The 26,434-nt window shown below is 51.8% G+C and overlaps 1 protein-coding gene across 1 annotated transcript in view; it reads left to right on the top strand.

The window, feature by feature from the left end:
* Positions 1–26,434, top strand: part of BACE2 (beta-secretase 2) — an 83,064-nt gene that overhangs the window by 37,382 nt on the left and 19,248 nt on the right. Inside the window, exons 3-8 of the mRNA XM_039229899.1 lie at positions 9,351–9,567; positions 13,343–13,471; positions 14,617–14,751; positions 16,178–16,279; positions 20,866–21,015; positions 25,462–25,630. Coding sequence (XP_039085830.1) covers positions 9,351–9,567; positions 13,343–13,471; positions 14,617–14,751; positions 16,178–16,279; positions 20,866–21,015; positions 25,462–25,630 — 902 coding nt within the window. The remainder of the gene's footprint in view (positions 1–9,350; positions 9,568–13,342; positions 13,472–14,616; positions 14,752–16,177; positions 16,280–20,865; positions 21,016–25,461; positions 25,631–26,434) is intronic.

Genomic DNA, 26,434 nt, shown 5'->3' on the forward strand with positions numbered 1-26,434 from the left:
AGTCCTAACGTGGCAGGGGCTCGAGCAGGGAGAGGTGCGTCAGGCGTGAGCGTGAGGCTGTTCTGGGAAGCGGACTGGGCTTGCCCGGACAGCTGCCTTTGCTGTCCCGAAGTTCAGTGGTGGTCAAGGCATGGTTCACTGGAGCCATTTCTGTGACTCGCTCAGAAAGGAGCACAAAGCACTGAATCCGAGGACGGGGCTGCCAGCCTGCCACTGTGGGGCGGGCACCGGAGAACGGGATGGAGTCCGGACAGCATGGGGCAGCCCCCGCTGAGCTCCCGGGACGGCCACCAGGGCCTCACGGCAGCCCTGGCCTTCAGGGGAGCCCGTGGGGTCCGAGTCCCCTGTCCCGAGTCCCCGAGTTGCTGCCCTAACACCATGCACATTTTGATTTCACATCTCTTTGTGACCCTAAAATTTAAACTTAAACAGAGAGAACAAGTTAGTGGACACGTGGTTTGCTCTTCAACTTGTGAGCTGTTTCCAGACCCTGAGCTACCACATTTAGCTCCCTGGTCACCTTCCTCCTCCACAGTCTCTGTTCCCCCAACCAAAAGAACAATTGGGAAGCTTCCGAAAACGCTGGGCATTCACAGTGAGGCAGGAGACCTCGCCCCGTGAGGAAGAAGCACCTGTCTGTCTTCTCCTGATGCCACATCCTGGTCTCCATTTTGGGGGCACAAGAGATGTGGTCTCCTATGTGCACAGCTGGACAGCAGTGGTGGCAGGTGCGAGGCAGGCCTCATGGGGCTGCCAGATCCCCGGTGGGCCCCTCCTCCAAAGAGTCTGTGGCTTTAGTTTATGACCCTGTGGACTGAGGACCTGTCATCACTGAAATTCCAGGGCGAACTTCCGAGTCAGTGGCTGTTTATGATGGAAGAGGACTTGTCTGTGCCCCAAAGCTTTTGCTGGAGCCACAGATGTGCAGCAGGGGAGGTGTGTGAGTGTGTGCGGGCATGAGGCTGGGGGCTACTCTCTGCCCTTTCCCATTCCCCCTGTCCACCCACATCCTCTGCCCCCAGCTGCTCACTCTGGACTGCTTCGTCATGGAGCACAAGTTGGAGCTGGTCCAGACTTTGATTTTATTCACGTAGCACAGGAGGCCAAGAGACCTGTCCAAGTTCAAGAGTCTAGGTCAGCAGTTCCTGAACCTCAGCCTTGTCACCTCCTTCTTCTAGCAAGTACTTGGTAATGCCCTGAATGAAATGGAAAGGCAGTATCAGTATCGCTTACCTACATGCGTAAACATAGATGCCTCAGTACCGTACAAGGGGGGATGGAAAGCGGTCATGTGGACAGAGGGGGCCAGCCCCTTGATCTGTGCACACTCTGGACCGGCTGCAGTGGGAGGGCCGGGAGGTAGGGGCACATGAGGCTGTGCGTGTCACCGGGGTCCTTGCGGCAGTCAGTGCAAGACGGGTAGAAGCGGGTTGAAGTGGACTCAGACCCCCAGGGCAGCTTGGGTTGGTGATGTGATTTTCCAAACGGGAGAAGAATCTTGGTGAAGTTGCCCCTCCCCCAAAAGTATCACCTCCCCCGAGCAGAGTTGCGTTTCTGGAAAATGAAATGGGCATTAAAAGCACATAAAAAAATGTTATCTGGGTGTCAAGGCAACCTTAGCCCTCCTCTTCTCCATGATAGGGCAGTAGTCCCTCCCTGCACCTGGTGTCCCCACAGCTCCCCTAAGCTGAGAACACGCACGTGCAGAATATTACCGATTCTGAGAACACGCATGCGCAGAACACCACCTATTCTGAGAACACACATATGTAGACTATTCCCTATTCTGAGAACACGTGTAGAATATTCCCTATTCTGAGAACACGCATGCGCAGAACACCACCTATTCTGAGAACACACGTGTAGAATATTACCTATTCTGAGAACACGCATGTGCAGAACAGTCCTACTCGAGGCTCAGCTGTGTCTTTAGTGGCTTTCCTCCCCTGGGGTAGTTTGGTTTTCGTCACAGATCTGCAGACACATGGGACAGTGGGAAAAAGTCTGGCCTAGTAAAGCCAAAGTTCCAGAGATGTGTGTAGTTATATTAGATTCCAGTGTACAATTTATTTTAATGTTTGTTTATTTTGAGAGAGCGCAAGAGTGAGCAGGGGAGAGGCAGAGAGAGAGGGAGAGAGAACCCCAAGCAGGCTCTGCACTGTTTGTGCAGAGCCTGACTCAGGGTTCGGATCCACCAACTGTGAGATCATGACCTGAGCCAAAATCAAGAGTCAGATGCTCAACCCACTGAGCCACCCAGATGCCCCTCAAGTGTGCAGATTTAACTCTGTAGATAAGTGTTTCCTTCCCAGTGGGTAAACGGAAGTTCTTGGACAAGTGCCCACAGCCAGGGATCAATAAAGGCCAAAAGAGCACTTTGCAAGCCAGTCACCCTTCTGCCGCGCAGATGCGGTTACTGAAACCTTCGGGGGTAAATCGCAGTCAGTGTTATAAGTACTGTATACAGTGCCAACTGTGTGTGTCCAGTATTTAGCCGACTGTAGCCTGCTGGCGTCTTTCTCATTTACCTTTTGCTTTGTTCTGGTTTGGTTGGTCAGCATTTCTGCCTCAGGCTTCAGTTAGTCCCTGCTATCTTTTTTTTTTTTTTTTTAACTTTTTATTTATTTTTGAGAGGGAGAGAGAGAGACAGCATAAGCAGGGGAGGGTCAGAGAGAAAGGGAGACACAGAATGCGAAGATAGGCAACAGGCTCTGAGCTGGCTGTCAGCACAGAGCCTGACGCGGGGCTCAAACCCACGAACGGTGAGATCATAACCTGAGCCAAAGTCGGACGCTCAACCGACTGAGCTACCCAGGCGCCCCTAGTCCCCTGCTTTCCTTGCTGGCCAGGTTTGTGGTCAGGTGGAAGATGTTCCTGTTTTTCATATTTAAATGTTGAGCCTGGTTTAATATGAAACTTGTGGGACCGTCTGTAGCTCCCTCGATGGCTGAGCCTTCCCTCCTGATAACTAGCACAAGATTGCTGGGGGCTGCCTACCAGCTCTGTGGGCACTCAGCGGACTCCTGGACTCCCCACGCATGGACAAGCAGAGATAACAGAACCTACCAGTGGGAGGACACCACCCCAGGCTCTGTCGCCCAGACCTTAGCCCACCTTCCTGGTTCACAGGTGATGCTGAAATGTACTTAGTACCCAGAAGACCAAGCATCACATTTTGAGTTTGGAGCCCATTCTGCCCAGTCACTGGCATCCCTACTAACAATGGGTATCGGCAGGTTAAGCAAAAATTGCTCAGATTTACATTAACTTTCTCTTCTCTCCCGTTGTCTGTTTTCTGCCCCCTAACCCCCCAGTTTTCTCCTAGGCTTCCATTTGACACAGATTTCATATTGGAAGGATAGGAGCATTTTTTGTGTAAATTATGTATTACGAATTTCCCTGATGCTTTGAGCTGACTTTACAGTTGGCTGAGGCACGCTTTCCACCGTTGTATTTGATGGAAGCCAAGAGAACGTTCTCCCTTCCCTTCTTAGTTTCTGACAAAGGGTTCTTTTCTGAGATGTGGCTGCCTGCTCTGTGATGTTTCTGTGTTTGCGTGCCCCTCTGATCTCCCTTAGTTATAATAAGGTTTCTGGTTGCGTTTGTCAGCCTCTGATTCAAGTCCCCCAGTCTTGGGATATTCAGGTTTAATGCTTCCTGAAACATTTCCCAGTAATTGGAGCTTTGGCTTGGGGTTCTTTGACAAGAGTTCTTTGATTTATGGAATGAGCCGTCAGACTACCGTTAATCATTTGGTGTAGCTTTTTCCCATCAGAGGCTCTCCTTTCATGGTGGCGAATGTTCCGATGAATTTCTACATGGCAAAAAGAAGATTGTGTATTTCTTTAGATGTACTTCTTTTTTAGCCAATAAAATAGCCTCCAGCCAGTTGGCTTGATTAAAGAGCCAACATACTCATTCCCCTGACCTTCTACTAATGTCTTTGGGAAATTAAACATATTTCCATTAAAATGTCACCTCCTCCCTTAGTCCATGTGGGGTGAAGCCCATAGGGTAGTTGTAGCAAGGGAACAATTGATACTTTGCTTGTAGGTAGAATTGGGATGTTAGGGGATTACCGGTGACCACCTTAAGGAAGCTGAGCTGGACCCCTGAAGCCCCTGAGAAATGTCTCATCCGTCCTTGGGATGATGCAGACTTTTTTGGTGATGACGGACATCATTTCTCGAGCCCACTCATTGTTTGCCTGTCTCAGGCGGGACTGTTGAGCATTGGCCACTGTCGAAGGTGTTGATGGATCTCCAAGATGGACAGACTAGTTGAGCCAGCCCCAGGACCATCAGGGGCCCCACCCACTCTGGTGTGGTCACTTCCAGAGTGAGCAGAGAAGGGGAGGGACTCTGTAATCACTTGGGCCAGTCCAGCAACTCCAAAGGTAGGTTCCAAACCCCCAGATATGCAGAAGAGCCCCTGACTACATTCTTTTGGAAGCCCGACATTCCCGGGGCGCGGTGTCTTCAGAGAACTGAGCAGACCCCAAGACCCCACTCTTCAGTTCTGCCCTTCCACCTTCTCTTTCTACGTCCCCTGAAAACCAACAGTGGGTTTCTTTCAAAATAATACGATGGTCTGTGGCTCTTTTCTCCTCTGTTCATTGATTTCACTTTTCACTCCTGTGTTCCCTCAACATGCTTCTCCGAGGTAGAATGCCTCCTGAATCGGTTCAAACTTGACGTTTATTGCCACAAGCAGGCTTTTTCCTGGCTATTTGCATCCTTGATGATTGCCGTTTCTGATCACCCAGAACGGACGCCACGGGAGGAGTCAATGTGGGGTACTCTCCCTCCAAGTAGTTAATTCCTGTGCAGGGCCATTGAGAGCCGAAGCAGTGTAGTGCCAACAGGTAGGATGTTAGAGCGTGAAGATAGAAGAACAGTTTTGTTCTTTCTCATTTAGTCCTGGAAGCTATACGTCGATAACCCTGAGTTGCTTACAGTTCATCTCTGAGGGTTTTGCTCTTTGAGGTTCATTTCAGGGAGCTCAGGGAGCATGAATTTGCTTTTTTCTCGCATTATCTACAACTGTGCTTTCTACAAGGGTAACTGCTAGCCACATGTGGCTGTTGAAAATACGTGATGATAGATAAGTTTACCTCTTTAGTCACTCCATAATCGTATTTTATCCCTCCCATGGCTACCATATTGGACAGCATTGATCTGTGATATTTCCTTGACTGTGGCCAGTTGTATAGGATAGCGCTGCTCCAGAACGCTGGAGAGCTGTTTGCCTTTAGAAACCAAGCCCCCTCCGCCGCTCCTGACCACCTTGACCAAGACGTTCGACAGACTGACCCCTTTCCGTGGGGATGGTGGGACTTTCAGATGAGACCGATTCTGTATTCAATAAGAGTAACTCTGTAGGAGCATTTTCATAGGAAAAAATTCTTACATTTTCTAGTAGTAGTTCGTAGATTGAATAAAGATAGCAAGTGATTAGGTAATTATAATAATAGCAGCTATTTTTGTTGCATACCTGCTGCGTCTCAGGGATTTTCTTCTAAAAGCTCTCCAGTATTAACTCTTGCTCCTCAAACTTAAACCACCGCACAAGGTGTGGTGTGCTATGTTGTCTCCCTTTTCCAGCTAGAGGCAGTGGAGGCACAGAGAGGTTAAGTAACCTGGCCTGTATCACACAGCTAATAAGCAGTTGAACTAGTGTTTGGACCTGGTCAGTGTGACAGCTGCCTCTCGGCTCTGCAGGTGGCACTGACGTATTGGGCTGGTCAGGACAGCGTAGAAGACACGCCAAACACCTGTGTGAGGCTGGCTCAGGCTCCTACGAGATGAGCAGATTCTAATGAGTGTTGTGTACTCTGGGCACAGTAGAAATAAATCAGCTTCTCAAAAGAAAGTTGTGGTGCTTTAGATTGTTTTGGGGAGATAACGAATCATTTATTAAGGTAGATTTATGGGGTTATTTTTAAATTTGGTTTTTAAATTTTTTATTATTGTAATTATTTAATTTTTAATCTTTATTTATTTTGAGGGAGAGAGCATGAACAGCAGAAGGGCAGAGAGAGAGGGAGAAAGAGAAAATCCCAAGCAGGCTCTCTACAGTGAAGAGAGCCCAGCTTGGGGCTCAAACTCACGAATCTGCAAGATCATGATCTGAGCTGAAGTCGACTTATCTTTTTATTTTTAAAATTTTTTATTTTTTATTTTTGAGAGAGAGAGTGTGAGCAGCAGAAGGGCAGAGAGAGAGAGGGAGAAAGAGAATCCGAAGCAGGCTCTGCAGTGACAGTGCAGAGAGCCCGACTTGGGGCTTGAACTCACAAACCTGCGAGATCATGATCTGAGCCCAAGTCTGACGCTTAACCGACTGAGCCCCCCAGGCGCCTGAGAGAACGAACCTTTTAGATCAGGAGGTGGTGAACCAGGACCTGCAGGCTCCACCCCACCTGCTGTGTGTTTCTGTTCATAAAACGTTATTGGAATACAGCTGCACGCACTGTTTATGTACCGGCTGTGGCCTGCGTCCTCATTCGACGTGCATAGCTGGGGAGTTGTAACCGATCACGTAACCCACAAAAGCTTTTCCAGCCCTTTTACCGAAAAAGTCCGCCGACCCTGGACTGGATCCTATGCTCCAAACGTTTCAAAGTAGACTTTTCTGTTGGCAGTGGTGTGTTTTTGACCTCGAGGGATGACCCTGCATTGTCGGCAGGGACCGAATAATTCAGTAGCATCATCGCGATTCACCGTCAAGGTGCCCAGCCTCTCCTGCGCAGCAGGCACGCCTGAGTTAGTGCTGCCAATAAGCCAGGCGTTCCAGCAACCCTCGGGCCCCGACTGCCTTCCACGTTTGACTTCCGATGGGTCTCCTAGTGCTCCATGTGCCTGGACCCTCCCGCCTCCCGCTTCTATGTCCGCCCTTGTCAGGAGACTCGTGCACACGAGGTGGCCACGCAACGCTGCTGCCCCTTTAAGATCGTGGCAGAGTGAGCTCAGACGGTAAATAGTAAAATTAAGCATTCTTCGTATTTTCTGTCCCATTATGAAGTTAACATAAATTTCTCCAAAATTTTTCTACCATTTTTTAAAAAGTATTTATTTTGGGAGGGAGAGTGCAAGCAGGAGAGGGGCAGGGAGAGAGGGAGACACAGAATCGGAAGCAGGCTCCAGGCTCTGAGCTGTCAGCACAGAGCCCTATGTGGGGCTCGAAATCACGAACTGTGAGATCATGACCTGAGCCAACGTTGGACGCTTAACCCACTGAGCCACCCAGGCACCCCATTTCTGCCATTTTTTTTTAGGTTTACTTATTTTGAGAGAAAGTACGTGCTCATGCATGCAAGTGGGGGAGGGGGACAGAGAGAGAGAGAGAGAGAGAGAGAGAGATTAGAATCCCAAGCAGGCTCCATGCTGTCACAGAGCCCGAAGTGGGGCTGGATCCCATGAACTGTGAGATCACGATCAGCAGAAATCAAGAGTCAGATGTTTCACTGACTGAGCCACCCAGCGGCCCGTGTCTGCCAGGCATTTTAAAAATAACTTTTTTTCTTTCTGAATGTAGATGTTAAGTGTGCAGCGATTGTAGATGGGCCTTAAAAACAAGGGGCATCTCCCCCACAAACCCCACCACCTGAAGGGAGCCACTGACATTTTTCTTGCGCCTTATTTCTGTGTCGTTGAAAATGACTTAGTAAATAGCTGGTTTTGGTGCTACATAATATTCCATCACAGAGGCGTGGTGCAGTTTACTGAACTGTGTCTTCTTTACTGGGCGTGTAGGTTGTTTCCAGCCGTTGGCTGTTATAAATAAAACACAGTGACTGTCTTTGTACCTAAATCTCGGCCCACGTCATGGGGGTTCCCTGAGGCTGAAATTCCCAGAAGTGTGATTACTGAGTTACAGATTGTCCAGTATATTTAAGCCTTAGGAGATGTGCCTCTCCCACGCAAAAGGGGTCATATCATTTCTGATTTAGCTTCCTTCCTGACCTCAGACAAGACTGTATTCGTTCATCTAATTCTGCAACAAAGACTTAGCATTCAGAGGCTGAAACCATGAGATTAAAACCCCAGGCAAACAGGAGCAATTTCAGGTGACTTGCTTGGTGATTGGACACTTCTCTCAGGAATTGGATAGTTTCCCTAGTGTGAATGCTCGGATATTTGCCTAGAGACATTCTTTGGGTCTTATGCTTTAATTGAGCAGAGTTTTTAAACTAAGCTGGGTATAAGAACGACCTTACAGGGGTGCCTGGGTGGCTCAGTTGGTTAAGTGTCCGACTTCAGCTCAGGTCATGATCTCACAGTTTGTGGGTTCAAGTCCCGCATCGGGCTCTGTGCTGACAGCCAGCTCAGAGGCTGGAGCCTGTTTCAGATTCTGTATCTCCCTCTCTCTCTGACCCTCCCCTGCTCACGCTATCTCTCTCTCTCTCTCTCTGTCTCTCTCTCTCTTTCTCTCTCTCAGAAATAAATAAAACATTAAAAAAAAACAACCCAAAAATGACCTTACAGTTTTGGACAACCCACAGGGCCTTGACACCTGCTATTTTCCCCCTGGAATGTCCTTCCTGCATGGCTCATTGGCTCATTGTCTTTATGCATGTGGTGGCATTGGAGATGCCTGGGTGACTGCCAGGTCACTGCCCCCACCCCTGATTTAGCCCCTGGAGAGTCCTCTTTATCAGCACGTGGAATTTTATGTATTCATTTGTTTACTGTCTGTCTCCTCTGGGGCAGGATTGTCATCTGCCCTGACCATTGTTGGAATCCCGCCATGTGACTCTGTTTGAGTAGCTCTTACCCGGAGGGCCATATGCATGTAGAACTGTAGATGATGTCACGATGATTGGTGATACTAGCTGTGCCCCCATATTTTGGGTTGAGCATAATGAGCTTTGGAGCACTGGGGACAGCCTGGAGAGGGAGCCTGTGACAACAGGAGGAAGGCGTGGAGGTGGAGGGTATCACTTGGTATTTTCACACTGATTGTGCCGTGTGAATCTGAACCCCAGGCCACCGCTGGTGGGAGCTGCCAGCCCCTCCGTGTGTCACAGAGCAGCCAGTGCTCCGTCCCTGCAAGACTTGATTGTGCCCTCAAAGGCTCGTCCAGTTAAGTTAAGCCCCTGACTTCCCAGCTTCGTGGGGGCAGGTGTTAAAGTCGGGGCTGCAGACCCCCGTACCTCCCCAACACGTGACCTGGAAGCACTGCTACCCAAATGTTAGTGTCACGTCTTGTGGGAAATGTCACTTGGTCAACAGGGAACACTGTTAATTCTTAAGAGTTGAATGTAATAGCCTTCCTGTGCTTCATGCAGCAACTTGGCCACCTCGTTGCTCGCGGATCCAGACCATACGATGCCTCTTCTTTCCTTTGCCCAGGTCCAGCACGTACCGCTCCAAGGGCTTTGATGTCACCGTGAAGTACACACAGGGAAGCTGGACCGGCTTCGTGGGGGAGGACGTGGTCACCATCCCCAAAGGCTTTAATAGCTCGTTCCTCGTCAACATTGCCACTATCTTCGAGTCCGAGAATTTCTTTCTGCCCGGCGTCAAATGGAGCGGGATACTTGGGCTGGCATACGCTGCCCTGGCTAAGGTGAGGCCAGCGCGTGGCCCCGAGTGAGTCAGAGGCGGGACGATTCTGGAACAGGGGCTACGACGGGCGGCCGGAGGGTCCACGCGGTGCAGACAGACCGCGGTTACACCATCAGCCACACTTATGGGCATCTTTAAAGTGTAAGGTGCACGGTGCAGTTCTTTGAACTTTCCGGCCAAAAAACAACCGTAGCGTTACTTCCTCTGATTTGTCTTGTTTTTGCTTATTTTCTTCTATAGTTTAAAAATGTTAACAGAGGCTGAGTCACTTTAATTATGGTATTGGGGGGCTTTCTGTAGGGTAGGGTTAAAAGAAAACACATTGATTAAACTCTTACATTCGCACGGGGACACGGAGCCTGTGGGAGGTCCTGACCTTAGCTGGGAGGCGCACCCCCACAGAGGGGAGCATCGTGCTTTCTTGCTGTGGCTGCCGACACCCTTGGGGAGAGCATCCCAGAGCCCAAGTGGGGCCTGAACGCGTGTCCTATGGACCACCAGCCAGTGGCCTGGGAGGCACCCAGGGGAAAGCCTGGATCCCTCACTCTCATCAGCATCAGAACCTGCACAAATCGGGAAAGACAGAATTTAATGTCCTCCAAACATGTGGACTTAGGCTGGCCCAAAGGAGGGACCGATGACGTGCAGGAGTCGGGAGGCGGTCTTGCTCACAGGCTGGGGAATTTCCACCAGGAAGGCAGCCAGAGGCCAGCAGATTAGATCCGGGGTGTGCCTGGGGCTCGGGCTGTGCACCACTGAGCAAAGCGGGAGGTCGCCCTGCGCCCCCAGTCTGCAGCGGGCACCGCACCTTCCCCTTCTCACTGTTCGGTGCTGGGCTTGGAGCCAGAACGCAGTGGGAGACCACAGGACACATGGATGTCAGGCCCACCTACCCAGTGACAGCAGAATGTTTTCTAGTACATGGTGCAGGGGGGGGCTGGCGGGGGTGGAGGCAGACCCTCGACCCCTGTGGCTTCTCTTGGAGAGAGAGCCCTTGAGGCTGAGAACATCACAGGACGTGGGTTCCCCTGAATCTCGAGATCTCCCCATGAGGCTGACTTTGGAAGGCCCTGTTCTCCCATTTTATCGATGTGCAGACTGAGGGTCAGAGAGGTTGGTCTTCCTTGCCCAGAGCCTGGCTGCAAACTCTGTGGGGTTCTAGAGCCTTTTTTCCCCTCAGTATGGTAGCGTGAGCTTAATAGGAAATTTGCAGACTCTTAATAACATACATTCATTTTTTTTAAAAAGTTTATTTATTTTGAGAGATAGAGAGCAAGCAAGGGAGGGGCAGAGAGAGAAAGAGAGAGAATCCCGAGCAGGCCCTGAGCTGTCAGCCCAGAGCCCCACACGGGGCTCGATCCCACCGACCACGAGATCATAACCTCAGCCGAAATCAAGAGTCAGACACATAACCGACCGTGTAACTAATTCCTAAATACGATTTCACTGACGGTGTGACCAAGCGAAAACCATTTCACCTTCAACTGACCTTGACAACGCAAGATGTGAGCACGATAGGTTTTATTGTGGATTATTTGGAGGAGGGTAGAACGAAGCTGAATTTCCTGGAATTGATAATATTGATGATAAATAAACTTCCTTGCAAGTGGTGACTTCGGGGTCCCTTTGGGTGTCCGGACTCCCCACGTGACCTTTTCGTGTGTGGAATTCCAAGGTCACCAACAGTGGGTTCCCATCCCAGGTTTGAGGACAGCCCCAGGATTGGGAGGACGGGGTGTGGGGCCGGTGGCGGTGGCCGCAGCGCAGTCGGGACCGGTGTCTGGAAGAGGCTGACCGAGCGCTCAGTGGTGGCCCCTGGTCAGCCCATGCTTCCTGCCGTGGATGTGCGTCAGAGGCGCCTCCAGGGTCTCTCACACGGCAGATGCTTGGGTGCACCTGGGTCCGCCTGGGTGCACCTGAATCGGGTTCTCTTGGTCGATTCTGGCATCTTTATGTTTCTAAACCTTAGGAGGGATCCGGCGGTACAGCCCTCCTGAAAAGTGACTCGACAGAATAATAATAGTTCCCTTCCTGGTACCGGGCACTCTTCCAAGCCCTTTGTATGTACTGACCCATTTAAGCACCACCACACCTCTGGGAGGCTCTTAGTTTCCCATTTTCCAGATAAAAGAAACAAAGGAAGGAGTCATACAGGTAGCAGGTGGTGGAGCCGGACTTGAGCCCCAGACAGTGTTGACTTTGCCACCTCCCAGGAAGGTGACCGGAGGCCCCCCGGCCTGGGTCAGCACCACACCCGGCCCCTTTCAGGAGGGGACTCGGTCTCCGTCTTTGACCCCGATGCCACGTTTCTGCGCGTCACACGCAGAGATAGTGCCGAGTCCCGGCAGAGTCTGCAGAAGCAGGACTGGGAGGCCCGAGACAACAGTTACCACGTGGGAAGGTTTCTCTTTGCTTTTCTCCTGCTCTCTCGAGAGTTTCAGTTTGCCTCTTTTTTTAAATTTTTTTAATGTTTATTTTTGAGAGAGACGGAGCACAAGAGGGGGAGGGGCAGAGAGAGACAGAGAGACAGACACAGAATCCGAAGCAGCTCCAGGCTCCGAGCTGTCAGCACAGAGCCCAACGTGGGGCTTGAACTCGCGAGCCATGAGATCTTGACCTGAGCCGAAGTCGGACGCCTAACCGACTGAGCCCCCCAGGCGCCCCTCATTTGACTTCTTACAGGTAGTAAATAGTCCTGATGGTGACCGTCGGTGCTGAGAACGTGCCAGTGGCGTCTGTGCCACTACGAGTAAGTTTCCATCAAGAATCAGCAGCTCGGGGGGCACCTGGGCGACTCAGTAGTTTGAGCGTCTGACTCTTGACTTCGGCTCCAGTCATGATTTCATGGTTTGGGAGTTCGAGCCCCACTTCACTCTGTGCTGACCGCACAGAGCCTGCTTGAGAGTCTCCCTCTTGCTCTGCCCCTCCCCAACTGGTCCCCCCTTCTCAAAATAAATTAAGAAACTAACAGCTCCAAGTGACTGGTACCCCCAGTTGTCCAAACCAAAATCTGCCCGAGGTTCCTGACCTGCCCTCGAGACCACCAGCCCTGGAGGCCCACCTGTAGCCCCGAGCTGTTCGCACACCGCGCCTCTTCCTCTGAGTCCTGGAGACCTGGGGGTGCCCGAGTGAGTGTCCGCTCTGCGGGAAGGGAGGCGCAGGCCGCTTGGGCCCCCTGAAATGTGGCGGCAGGGAACGGGGGGGGCTTTTAACCCTGAGGATCCTGGGACTCTTCCTTTCCCTGCTCCTTTCCTGCGCTCCGGAGTCCAGCGGGTGCTGGGATCGGAGAGGTCTTCTGCGCCAGATGACCTTGGCGGAAAGGAGTGAGTGGGGTTTTCTGAAGCCACGAAGGCCACTCCCGCAGACCGTTCTCTCTTTCTGAGACGGCCGTGATCAGAGCCCACCACCCCCACCCCAGGGACCTGCTTCCACGACTCCCCCTGCGTCCTAGAACAGCCGCCGGGACAGATGCGGCGGCGTTGTGAGGGCTCTAGAAATACCGTCTTCTTGCGTGTCATCGCCGCGCGGGGGCCACTCTAATCCACCGCGTTGTTCCAAATTTAGAAATACTGTCTTATTTTTACGGCGGAGCCGCTCCAGCGGGGAAGGTGGCCTGGTGGGAGGTTCTGCCGCCAGTTTCCGGACCACCGTAGCTTGTTTGTTTCGCCACAAGACAAACTGGACAGGTAGTTTGTACGTCCCACGTGGCGTCTGCTTCGGGTCCCTCGTCTGTGCAGCGAGTCACGGCGTTGTCGCCGCTGCTTCTCTTCCCGCAGCCGTCAAGTTCCCTGGTGACGTTCTTTGATTCTCTGGTGGCACAAGCGAGAATCCCCAACATCTTCTCTATGCAGATGTGCGGGGCGGGCCTGCCCATCGCTGGACCTGGTACCAACGGAGGTAGTCTTGTGGGTATCTTTCAGTCTTAAAGAGGGGAAAAAAATCACAGATTAATCGGGCAGTTTTTTTCTTGTTTTATTAACACCCCGATAGGTACGGTAGACACGGAAGGATACGGAACGTACTGTGGAATTTTGATAGCCTTTGTTCTAGAACCTTTAAAAAATGGATACAATTAGGTCTTATTTTTATCTTACCTAATTATCTTGCCATCCACAAGATGATGGTTGTCATTGCTTCCCCCAAATCCATTAAAGCTTCTTAAAAATTTTTATCTTTGAAGCGTGACTGGGGCGCGGCGGGGAGGGGCAGGTGAGGAGCAGAAGGGGGTGCGGTGGGTGGGCTTCGCTCTGCCTTGGGGAAGCAGAGGCAAATGCTGGTGATATCAGTTTGGTGGGGAGACAGGCACACCTACAGAACCTTTCTCTCAGTGTGCACGTGCACACATGCAGCAGAAGGCTTTCTGTTAGATCAGAGCCCTCAGCACTGTGGATTCGCTGTAGCCTGGGCACCCCCTCAATGAACCCTGCACCCGGATCTAAAGCAGGAGGTGACAGACAGTGGACAAGAAGGGGACCACAGGGTGCATGCCGACCACCCCTTTATCACCCACCTGTGAGAAGCAAACCCAGTTGCTTTCATTTGCTAACAGTACACCCATTCTTAATGCCTTATTTACCCCCTTTTCTGGACAGAGGACAGCCTAGGATGTGTGGGGCCTTAATAGTTTGCCAGCATGACGTTTTGGCTAAGGAAGATCTTTCGTTCTGCTTTCCATGCAAATGTGTAAGACAGTGTCTTCTGTCCTGAAGAACTAAATCACCATCAGTCAATGCAGTTGACTATTTTACTTCATTTATTTGGAGGAAGGAAGTCTTGATACCGTAAGGCTAAATCGTATGTACTTCCTTTCCATAAGGAAAACCACCAGACCATCTCAATTAGACATGGGTATAATATTGTTTGACCTTTGGATACATGGCCCCCAAAGTTTCCCTGTTTAATTTTCAATCATATATATTTTGTAATATCACAATAACATGAAGGTACTGATTCCAGTGAGGATTCGCCTTCCGATGGCATGCTTTCTCAGTGTAATGTGTTGATGTGCCCACGTATTTCTTCTTACACCCGGAAATATTTTCCTTCTCAGGTCCTGGGTGGAATCGAACCAAGTTTGTACAAAGGAGACATCTGGTATACTCCAATTAAGGAGGAGTGGTATTATCAGATAGAAATCCTGAAATTGGAAATTGGAGGCCAGAGCCTTAACCTGGACTGCCGAGAGGTATTTGCCCTGTGATGTCTTTGTGTCTAGCCTAGTGTGGCTGGGTCGCTTACATACTACTGCCGACACCCAAATAGAAAAATACAAGGGCCGTTACATTACAAGATAAATCAAAGATTTATTACATTAAAAGTTACAGGGCCTTTTTGTGTAATGAACTCCTTCCAGAAAATTTGTTTCCTTCCAGTCACTTGGCTTCACAGGGGAAAGTAGTGTAAGATGGTATGTGCAGAGGACTGTCCAGGGGCTATGTCTTTCACTGTGCGTCTGGGCCTGATGGTGCCTGGTTGAAGAGCATGGAATAAGCAAGTTTACCTTTGGATATGTGGTCCCCAAAGTTCCCTGTTTAATTTTCAAGCATACATATTTGTCTTGTGACATCAGTGCAAGGGAAAAAGGGGACTAGAAATAAGCAAAACGAAACTCAGGTCATCAGCTTTCTCCTCCATCCACACCCCTCCCTCCAACGCTCAGCTCTCACTCGAAGGGGCGCGTCTGTCCTTTCCTCACGGGAGCCATGTGTGTAGAGCTGGGGCTCAAGTCACTAAAGAGCCGTAGTCACACCCTGTCTGCGTTTGGCTTCTTTGCAGCCATAATGGCATTGATGAGGAGGACACCTTGAGGAAGTCAGCCTGGTTTATAACCTGTTCGGGATGAAACATACAAAACCAAACCAAACAGACATTTTCAGGATGGTTTATACAAACTGCGGCGTGTCATTATATCCCCGCCCGCCGTCACTTCTTACGGACCATCCCTTCCACTTCCGATTCCCAGTGCACACCCAATGGAGCTCGGTAGAGCGGTGCTCCCTTCCACTGCGATGGGCTTCAGTCCTAAGGCCACAAAGCTGGGTGTCTTGTCACAGACCCATATTTGCCAGTAAAGAATCCGGCGGTAGGAATGAGAGGGCCTATGATAAAACACAAACTCCATGTGTGAGTGTGAGGTCCTCCCCCTGAATGTGGCTGTGCTTCCGCCAAATACAGGTATGGGGTGTCTATTAATAAGCCATCTGCCCTCTTTCTCCATTTGTCGGATGGCTGTTGGCTTTGTACGATTTGTATAAGTGGTAATTAACATGTCGCGTTGACCTTGAAAGACAAATGGGTCCTCCCCCTTTGCCCTTGGGGGTTCTCGGCCAAGGACATTTGGGCACCTCCAAATGGGGAGACTTTTGTGGGGAGACAGCTGTTGATTTGGATCCTGTCACTTCCTTTTCATGGCCTCAGTTTCCTTATCCGGGAAGGAGAAGTTGGGCTAGTGTCCAAGTTCCAAGAACAGGAAGGGAGTTTGGCCACCGGGGAGGGACCATGGCTGCCTGAATCTGTGTACAGGGGGAGACGGACAGTGACAGGCTGGAGCCACACACCGATATGGGGTTTCCTGTCTGTGCCTTTCTCCCACCAACTCTCCTCTCTCCTAGTATAACGCAGACAAGGCCATTGTGGATAGCGGCACCACACTTCTGCGCCTGCCCCAGAAGGTGTTTGATGCCGTAGTTGAAGCCGTGGCCCGCACGTCTCTGGTAAGTCCTCAGGGTGCTGATATACTTTGGAGAACACCAGGTCATGACCACATGCTGTGGGGGACTACTGTGTACTCTAACAGGCTCCGTCTGAGGATTTTGAGGGCTTGGATTTTTTTTTAACTATTACTTATTAAGTTCACAGTCTTCATCTTAACCAGCGAAGAATTTCTGCACCTTAACCTCAGAGGACTTGAATCTGAAGGTGCAGTGCTGTTTAGTATTTCAAATAACAGTGTAGCGGGTGTAGTGCTTTTTTTTTTTAATCTAAAAAAACCCAAAAACCTAGCTGGTAATATTTTATATTAAAAAGTAAACCAAGAATACGCTTGCAGCCTTTAAAACAAAACACATAAACCAAAAATTGTACTCTTTTTTGGCCTTCATCCAAGCTGTGCCAGAATTTTAATTTCTTACTTCTGTAAAAGAGAGTGATTCACAGAAGACAAAGGTCCATCAAGCCAGCGTAATAATGACTAAATTCATAGTCAAGGGCAGTGTGCATTTTGGAGAAGTGGCTGACGGTATTCCAGTGTGGCTCCAGCTCTCCAGTTGGCTCAAGGCAACAGGACGGACCGAAGGCAATGACCGGGGAGGAGCACAGCTTCAGGGCTCGGACATACTTGAATGTAGCTGGGTCCCTGGGGCGGGTTCCAGGCCCTCGGAGTCTCCACTGTGCCCTTGCCACCGGGCGGTCGTGAGGGCCGGGGTAGAAAGCCCCGCGCAGTGGTGCTCGGGGAGGAGAAGCCTCAGTTTAATGTCCAGACCGCATGCCGCTGCTGCTGTTTGTTTGAATGTGTGACAGACATTTCTCTCAGCTTCTTGGGTGTTTTCAGAAGCCTCTGTCTGCACAGGCTCACCCTTGCAAGGTCCCTAAAAACGAGCGTCTCCTGCCCAGGGTCTTTCTCCTGGTAAGAACGCAGCGCTGACTGTCCCACTGCTCCACTGGCCGGATTCAAGGAACCAGTGATCGGAGCACACACGGCCGCTGCTTCGTGACAGGCGCTCGCAGAAGCACGGGGAGGAGGGGACAGGGCTTTGATTGTCCTGAGCCAAACTTCAGGAGTCCGAGACCGTCATGGGAAGAGCAGCAGGCGATCTGAGAGAACCGAGAGGGGCCGGGAACAAAGGTGTGGGACCGAGGCCCTTTGGGAGCTTGAAAGGATTTCAGGGCAGCAGCGGTCAGAAGCCAGAGTCAGGTCCCGTCTTGTCTCATATCTGCTGAATCAGAAAAACATGGCAAGTTAAGTTTTCAGTGCCCTAAATTCAGAACGCTGGAGGAAAATCAGCCCATGCTTAAAATAAGGAGCCATATGCTGATTTTTTACAGTAGTGAAAATGTCCTCAGCGGACCTGACACGAGCATCTTGAGACTGAGTATTCTGGGCCATAAGCGTGTTAGGGCTTCTCCTGCAGAAATGCTTGATGCGCGTGTGTGTGACCCTAGTCCTGGCCTGAGGAGCCCGGGACTCCGGCCCCTGTGGGAGCCTCGCGGAGAGAGAGTGGGCCATGCGTGCCACGCTTGCCGGGCGCTGGGACCCCTGAGGGCATCACAGCCTGTGTTCGGCGGCGACGGACTTTGCAAGAAAAGCATGAGGAGCGAGATGACAGAATGTGTTTGTCTTGTCTAAAATTATCCTGTGATTTCAGAGCCCATGCCAGGGAGGGGTGGACCCGGGAAGGCTCTGTCTTGGGCAGAGAAAGCTCAGGGCGGGCAGCCGGCTCCCTGTATCAGCGCACACGGACCACAGACGGCCAGTGTTCTCTCTTGTCATGGTGTAGGGTTTCTTTCTAGTTAAGGGGATGACTGACTTTTATTAAGTTCCTATATTTTTGAGAAGGGGGGGGGCATACACAAATCGGGAAGGAGCAGAGAGTGAGAGAGAAAGAGAATTCCTAAGCAGGCTCCACACCATCAGCACAGAGCCCAACATGGGGCTCGAACCCATAAACCATGAGATCATGACCTGAGCTGAAGTCAGATGCTTAACTGACTGAGCCCCCCAGGCACCCCTGGAATGGCTGGCATTGGGGAGTTAGACACAATGCAGATATTGGGCTCCCCGCTGGGACTGTTCAGCGGGGATGTTAGGAACGCGTGGTTTATGGGTGTGTGATCTGAAAGGAGTCTGGTGGGGCGCTCTGCGGGTGGCAGAGACCTGGGCTTCTGTCTTCCTAGGTGTGGCATCCTGCGTTCCACCCACCGCTTCCCAGTCTGAAAAATCCAGAAGCAGTGTGACACCTGCTTTTGGATGACTTCTGACCCCAAACTCTGTGATCTGAGGGTCCAGACTGTCCTTTGAGGACACATAGCTTTGCCTTTCAGGGAGGCCCTTGGACTCACAGACCCCTCTTCGGAGGCAGATGGTCCCCCATCCGATTTGGAGCTGTTCCCTTTAGGCGAGTTATTGGGGCCCCTGGGCCTGATCCCTCCACCTGCACATGGGAGCTGCCCCCAGCACTGACGTGGGGCTCCCTTCCCCGGGTGCAGGCCCAGCCGCCCTTGTCTTTGCTCATGTCATCGCCGGGTCCAGCAGATGCTGCCCCACCCTTCTGTTCCTCTGGAGGGGGATACCGCCCTCTGATACACAGGTCACATCGACGTAACTTTATAGAAGGTGAAAATACATTAACGCCAATATTAGAAGTTGTACAGATCAGTCACTATGTTTCATGATGGACAGTCTGTGTGAGGACGAAAAACTTCGGGACGTTTTCTCCCCATTGCCTGGCCCAGGAGGGGTGGGCTTGCACCTGCTGGGTGTGGTCCTGCAGCACATGGCACTCAGGGTTCCTACAGCAGCACCTCATCTTCTCACTTCTTGCCCCGATTGGTCTCCACACCATCCCTGCTTACCTGTCTTACCTTCACTCCGCTTCCATAACACTTCCTGAACTTCCTGTCCCTGCGCCCTCTTCATGGGGTCTCCTTTGCCAGCCTGATCCGAGGGGGATCCTGGCCCCCTCCCTTCTCCCTGTGTTCTCTGGAAGGGATTCCACATTACACCACTTAACTTCCCATCCACCCATCAGTGACTCTCTAGCCGGGCCCACCCGTGGAGTTTAGACTCAACAACCAGTAGCCTGTGCAAATCCCACTTGGACGCCTTAATCACACCCGGCTCGCCACAAAGCTCAGATCTCTGATAAATGACCTCTGGTGAAGACGCCTGGGCACTGTGATTTCCTCTGACTTTTTCTCTGCTGCTTCCTCTCCACCCCACCAGCCTCCACTGCTGACATCTGTTTTACCAGCAAGGCAGCTGCTGTGCTCTGGCCGTCCTCCCTCAAACGCATCTCATACCGGCACCCCCACCCCCACTCCCACCCTTGGCTCAGCCCAGCTTCTTGGAGATGCTCTGTTGACAGTCCCCTGTTACTGCCAGTCTGTACTTTACTAGCTCTGCTCTGTCCCGGGCCCTCCTGGCTCCGCCCCATCCCCTGCCCTTCTGCCTGAGCCCCACCCATACTCCTGGCTCCGCCCCCTGCCGTGCCCCGTCCCACACATGCCCTCTTACCTTTGCTCCATCACACTCCCTCCCAGCTGTGCCCCTGTCACCGGCTCTCCTAGACCTGCTCCTGCCACACACGCTCCCAGAGCTCATCCCATCACACCCTTCCCTCACTGGGACCCGAGCTAGACGTTCTCAGAGAAGCAAGCCCAGCACAGTTGTCCCCCCTGAACTGGCAGGTGCGGGCGAGATGGGCTCCGGAGCCTACACTCGCCCTGGTGAGATGGTGGGAGTTCGTTGCATTTAACTTGTGGCCGTGTACAGGGGCCGTTGTCCCCCCGCCCCAGGGTGGGAGGCCCAGGTGGGCACTCTGTGTTCTCGGCTGTTCCTTCTTCCCACAAATATTTCCCAAGTCTCTCCTGTGCGCTCGCTGTTAGAACTGCAAGGCGGACAGACAACAGACCTCTGTCCTCAAAGGCCTCAGATTGTAATGTCAGAATTGAAGCAGTTCCGCCAATGGACGTCCAGTCCTGACGGCTGCGAGAAGAGAGTGCGAGGAGGCGAGCTGAGTGGCGGGGTATCAGCATGGTGTGGGGGGGTTTTCCTGGACAAGGTGGCATCCGCGCCAACGTCTGGAGGAGGAGGAGGATGTTCCAGAAGAGCAGAGAGCCCGCACGGGGCTGTGCACCGGAATGAGTCGCGTGCTCGGAATTCAAAGGAGAGGCGATGCCCGAAAGGCCTGGAGGGTTCTCTCTTCCCAAGGGTCGTTGGCCACTACTGTGACCCCATTACTTAACCTCTGTGTGCTCTGGGCTCCTCTTCTGTGAAGTGGGGGACAGGTGATCCTGCTGTGCTGGTGGGGAGTTTTGAGAATTAAAGGAATTACTGCTGCAGAGGGCTTGTAACCGTGCCGGGTACCAGTAAGCACTCCGTGTGCCCGGGGAATCTTAACAGCTGGGAATTTGTCATCTCCATTCGCCTTCCAGAGGACTGCTGTCCCGGCCACGTCGTCCAAAGGAACCGTTGTTTACCGCCACGGGCATCTGGCGAGGTGACGGAGTGGGGGGCTGGGAGTGGGTTCCTGCCGATGCGCCAGACTAGTCATGGTTTCTCACGTGCTCTCATTCTGTCCAGATTCCAGAATTCTCTGATGGCTTCTGGACTGGGTCCCAGCTGGCCTGCTGGACGAATTCTGAGACACCTTGGTCTTACTTCCCTAAAATCTCCATCTACCTGAGAGACGAGAACTCCAGCCAGTCATTCCGCCTGACCATCCTGCCTCAGGTACGAGCCGGGCTGTGTGTTTTTCTCCTCGGACACATCACGTGCACGGGTAAGGCACTTCACGCGTGACGTGCCCGTGTGGGTACTGCCTCTGTGTTAGGCGCCAAGTGCCACATGTGTGCCGTGTAACAAACGAGCACAGAAGCCAGCGTGTGCCCACTGCTCGTGAGTCTGGGCAGGTTCCCTGATCTCCGCAGGCTCGCCGATGTGTCTGGTCGGAGATGAAGCCCTCCTTTAGTTTTCTGTATTCAGCAAATCATTGACTCCTTTAGTTTTCCATATTCAGCAAATCATTGACTCCTTCCTCTTTCCAAGCTTCTAATCAAACAGCATATTCTGCCCTGCTTGGTCACACTCCTCACCTCCTCCTCTGGGTTTCTGAGGCTCTGGCTTTGGTCTGCCCCCCCCCCCCCCCCCCATGGGACCTCCCAAGTGGCCTCCTTGTACCCCAGCCCCATTCTTTCTCCCCTTACAAATGTTGCCAAATGATCAACGTGGCGGCTTTGAACCTGCTCTCCCTGCCGTGAGCCATGACTCCCCACTCCCTGCATACCGACGTCCTCATTCCTGGTGACTTTCGGGGGTGACTTTCGAGTCCTCACCGGACCCTTCCTCGCCCTCCAGCCTGCCTCCTGCTGCGCCCTTGACCCACCGCGCACCAGTCATTGTCCTCTAGGGCTTTGTGCTCTGATCCCCAACCCTTGCTCTTGCCACCTCCCTGCCTGAGAGCCCACTTCTCCCCACTCCCTCTGCGCATCCAGATTCTTCCCATCCTTCAAGATCCAGCTCAGACAACGCCTCATTTGTTGACCCTCTGCTGAGCAGAATAACCCGTTTGTGTGCCTGCCCTTCAGACTCATAATGCGTGTTTTCTAGTCTCCTCACCCAGCACGCGGTCATATCTGTGGGGTATATTTTATGCAGTTGCCTTTTTCATTTGGCTTCTGTTTTTCTTAAAAGCGCGCGCGCACACACACTCTTACGATTCTGCCTCAGTTACATTAATTTCTTGAAGATAAGAGCCTTGAGATCGCAGACTTCTTCCGTGACTGCACTGGGGTGGCCTGTGCCTAATAACTATTGTGAACAGACAGAAAATCAGTGTGCCTTTGCTGCGATTTGGTGAATTTGGGATCAAGGATGGAATCGGGATAGGGAAGGAGGAGTAACCACAGAAGGAAAAAGGCAGTGGTAATAGTGCCTTTTTCCTTCTCAACCTTACATGGGGCGACATGCCTTCCAGGAACGGAGGGTTCCGGGGGAAGAGCCTGGAAGCCTCCGGAGAAATACAGCTTCACAGCGGACACACATCCAGAGCCCAGGGCTTGCGTTCCGTTCTCCACTCTGCCCCTGACTTATACCATAACTTCGAGCAGATCGCTTCGCCGTTTTTCTGTCTGTCCCTTTAACGGTAAAGGAAAGTTCCTCATGCTTGCCCAAGGCATTTTCACTGTGTTATGACAGGGATACGTTTTCTGAATCTTCAAAATAATGGCTCTTTAGGATTAACTTGTGGTCACCCTTCCAGAGGTAGACATCATGTCGTCAGTGTAGGTTTGTAAATGAAGTTGAATCCTAGCTTGAGCGCGTAATGGTAACTAAATGGCATGACCAGAAGCAGGATTCCTAAGAAGCAAAGAAAACAGGCAGTTGGGGGAAAACCTGTTCTGTTCAGGGCAGGCAGTTGGATGGGCGGTTGTGAACTGTCACCTGCTGAGAACCTGACAAGCTCCTTGTGCCACCGACACACCCCTCAGGGTCACCGCTGGGGGCATCATCTCCTGATATTCCTGCCCTCCCCCACTTTCTAACATTTAGGGCAGCCATCAGGGCTCCTTGTTGCCAAAGTTTTAGAACAGGGGGCCCCTGCCTGAGACCTTTGGCATCAGCAGTACTGGGTGGGCGTATGCTGGCTCGTGCAGGAAAGAGCTGTGTCCAAGGCAGTTCTCTGAAATTCTGTCTGTCCCTGGCGCTATTTTCCAAAAACACAGGCTGAGTCTTTTTTGGCCAGTTTTCAAAAGTGGCCCCCAACCCCAGCCCACAGGCAAATTCTGGTTTTCTTTTCCCCAGAACCCTAAAAATGTAAATAATTCCAGTCTACCACTGATCGGTCTATTTGTGCTATTTTTGTTTGAGGCAGACAGTTTATTCTGAGAGCTAGCAATACTGCCACTCTCCCAGCATGTTCTAGCATCCATGGTCTGGAACGTTCCCTGGAAGTCGTTGGGGGTACAGAGAAGAGGAAGAAATACAGATTTAGTCTGCGTGTTTTTGTAGTGGTGTTATCAGTTACAGGACATGCGACCATTGGGTGGGTCTTAGCATAGAATTAGGTGGGGGTGTGGTGTGCGCGTTCACGTACTTTCCTAGGGCTTGCTTACGGAACCTTAGATGATGGTGCTTTGGTGGCAGGTAAGTGTATTCCCTGCCTTTGCCTAATGTAAGTTGATCCTGAGAAGTTGTGCATTTCATTTGATGCTGATCGCTTAGCACCGCTTCCTCCCTTGCTGAGGTCACCCTTCCCGAGGTCCTGGAGCACAGCGAAGAACATTGAGAATGCTTCCTTGTCTTGAAGCAGGGCTTGCAGACAAACCAGTCGGACAGGGTTCTAACTGCAACTGTTCCCCGGACATAGCAGCTGCTCCGAGTCTAGTAGCTAATGCCATATCTCTGTCCTTGGTCGCCTCCCTCTCACCTTCTCTGCACTGAGCAGAGCAGTGAGATGTTCACCTTCCTCGGGGGTCCCTATGATCGTGTACTGTCTGCAGCATGACGTCCGGTTTTCTTTCCTGCTCTCGCGTCCTCACTCCTGGTGCTCTGTCCTGCCTCCTACTCCCCTAGGGATGCCAGCCGGGAGGCCAGCTGTTCCTTCCCTGGGCAGCCCGCCCTGCTGCACCCTCTGAAAACCCCCACCCCTCACGCCCCTCCCGTCCACGGAGCCCAGGGGACCTTTTCCACCAAATCTTCCTGCTTTTGCCCTTTCAGGCTGATTGGTACTCAACAAGAAAGTCCTTCTGCCTACTCATTCTGTAATCTAATGCTTTATTTTCCAAATGTTTGGTATTTTGTGTTACTAAAGCCACTGCATTCTCTCCATTGCCTGTATTTGAATACTTTGCTGTTAAAAAACAAAGGGAGTCTTCTTTATTGATGCAACATTGGTTTGCGCTCTGATTGTTTTATGTTTTGACTCATTTCCTCTTGGGCGTACCCCTCCCCCCAGGACCTCAAGGGCCATGTTTGTGTTTATTGAACAGGCGTGGCCCCTGCAGGGCATAGCCCTCAGCTAGTGCAGACCTTCTTCCAAGAGAGTGATGGCTTCTCTCTCTTCGACCTAGGGAATAAACCCTCCTGCCTCTGCACTGCTGCCTACTTTTAAACTCCGTTTGACAGAGGTTGACAAAGACGGCGTCCCAGGGCCACTTAGGAACCTTTGCAGTTGCTCAGGAGAGAAGAGGATGCTAATGGTCCAGACTGGGCGGTAGCCATGGGGATGAGAGTGATGATTGCATTCGGATTCCATTTCAGTATATGTGCTGCCGAAGTGAGCACATCGGATTCCATTTCAAAGGCAGGCCTGCCATGTAGGGAGAGAGCTACTGGCCCCGTGGTGTAGGGCCTGAGGAACTGGGTGAATCACGGATTTACTGAGACCTTGAAAAGAAGGCACATTTGGGGAAAACGTTAGGAGTTCTGCTTTTTTAATATTAGAGATGCCAGTTGAGTGTGAATGGGCAGGAAGAGCGTGCTTGAAGGTCATGATTCGGGGTCAGCATAGGGCCCAGGGGTGTGCTTAGGGTCATGGGGCCACATGGGTCATGGTGGGGGGGGGGGCAGCCAGAAAGAGGCCAGCGCCCTGGGGTTCTCTGCTGCTTACAGGGGAAGGAGGTGAAGCAAACCCAATATAGGTGCCCGGGAAGCAGCAGCCAGTGAGTTGGAAGGAAGAAGAGAGACACTTTCTCGGAGGCAAGGGAAGGAAGAGGTCTGAGGGGGAGAGTTCTCTGGTTGACGTTACCGTAGAGGGCCTGTCGGAGCATTCCCTCCTGTCCCCCAGTTACCTCCTTAGATGGGGAGCTTCCAGGGGGCAGGCACAGGTGTCCTTCAGCCTTGTGTGGCCAGCTCCGAGGCAGCATCTAAGCCAAGCCATGGGCTCTGTAAATAACGGCTGGCTGGCTGGACGGACAGACGGACATCTCTGTCGGTGCACCTGTGAGGTTAACAGGCGGCGCACACGTCCCCGTCACTCTCAGTAATGTTTCTCACCAGGCGTGTGATCTCAACTTCTGGATGGCAGTGTGGTGTCCTCCGCCCCCCACCCCTTCCCATTGTGTATTTCCCCGAGGACCCTGTTTGGGGGGCGGGGAGGCGGGGGTTCTGAACACTGTGTGACCTCAGCTCTGCGATGCTGCCCGGCTCATGCCTTGTTTGCTCTGTCGTCTTAAACAGCTTTACATCCAGCCCATGATGGGGGCTGGCCTGAATTACGAATGTTACCGGTTCGGCATTTCACCTTCCACGAACGCGCTGGTAATCGGTGCTACCGTGATGGAGGGCTTCTACGTGGTCTTTGACAGAGCGCGGAAGAGGGTGGGCTTTGCAGCCAGCCCCTGTGCAGGTAAGCGGTGCTGGCATCAGACAGAGAACCCTAGTCGGAGCGCCCCATGTCCGTTCACTTGCTCGGAAGCAGTTCCTGATGATGGGTCCGTTGCTACTGAATTGTTTAATGCAGGCCTGTCCTCAGTGGTCCGTCTAACCAGCAAGGCGTACTGTAGAGCTGTGGCAGGAACAAGTGAGGCATCCACGGAAAACATTCAGTCCTGTGCTCGGCACGTGGGAAATGCTTGCTAGACGTTAGTATTTTAGTTCTCTTCCATGTTAAATTTAAGATGGTATCTCACAGGGGCGCCTGGGTGGCTCAGTCTGTTAAGCGTCCGACTTCAGCTCAGGTCATGATCTCACAGTCCATGAGTTCGCATTAGGCTCTGTGCTGACAGCTCAGAGCCTGGAGCTGCTTCAGATTCCGTGTCTCCCTCTCTCTGCCCCTCCCCCACTCACGTTCTGCCTCACTCTCTCAAACATAAATAAACATTTGAAAAAAAAATTGTATCTCACACAGTAGGATAAACCATACGGGGCCTTGGGGATAAATTACAGGTTTTTTGACTGTGGAATCAAAATAAATAAAGAAGATTCATGGACAAGCTGTGTTTTTTTCTTTCCCTGAAAGAAATCTTTATTATGAAATAAGAAGTCCGTGCTTATCACTGCCGTTTCTTGAAATCCTAACCTAATGGGATCAAGGAACGTGTTTTTCTCGTAGAAGCCCTTGAAGAGCTGGTGTGTGGGTGAGTCAGCAGCATTGTTCTGCAGAGCTGAGCTTGAGACTCGGGCTGGGGTTCTGAGGGACCAGGAGAGGGCA

The sequence above is a fragment of the Hyaena hyaena genome, unplaced genomic scaffold (genome assembly GCF_003009895.1).
Source record: "Hyaena hyaena isolate Hyena2069 unplaced genomic scaffold, ASM300989v1 scaffold_2, whole genome shotgun sequence".
Lineage (NCBI taxonomy): Eukaryota > Metazoa > Chordata > Mammalia > Carnivora > Hyaenidae > Hyaena > Hyaena hyaena.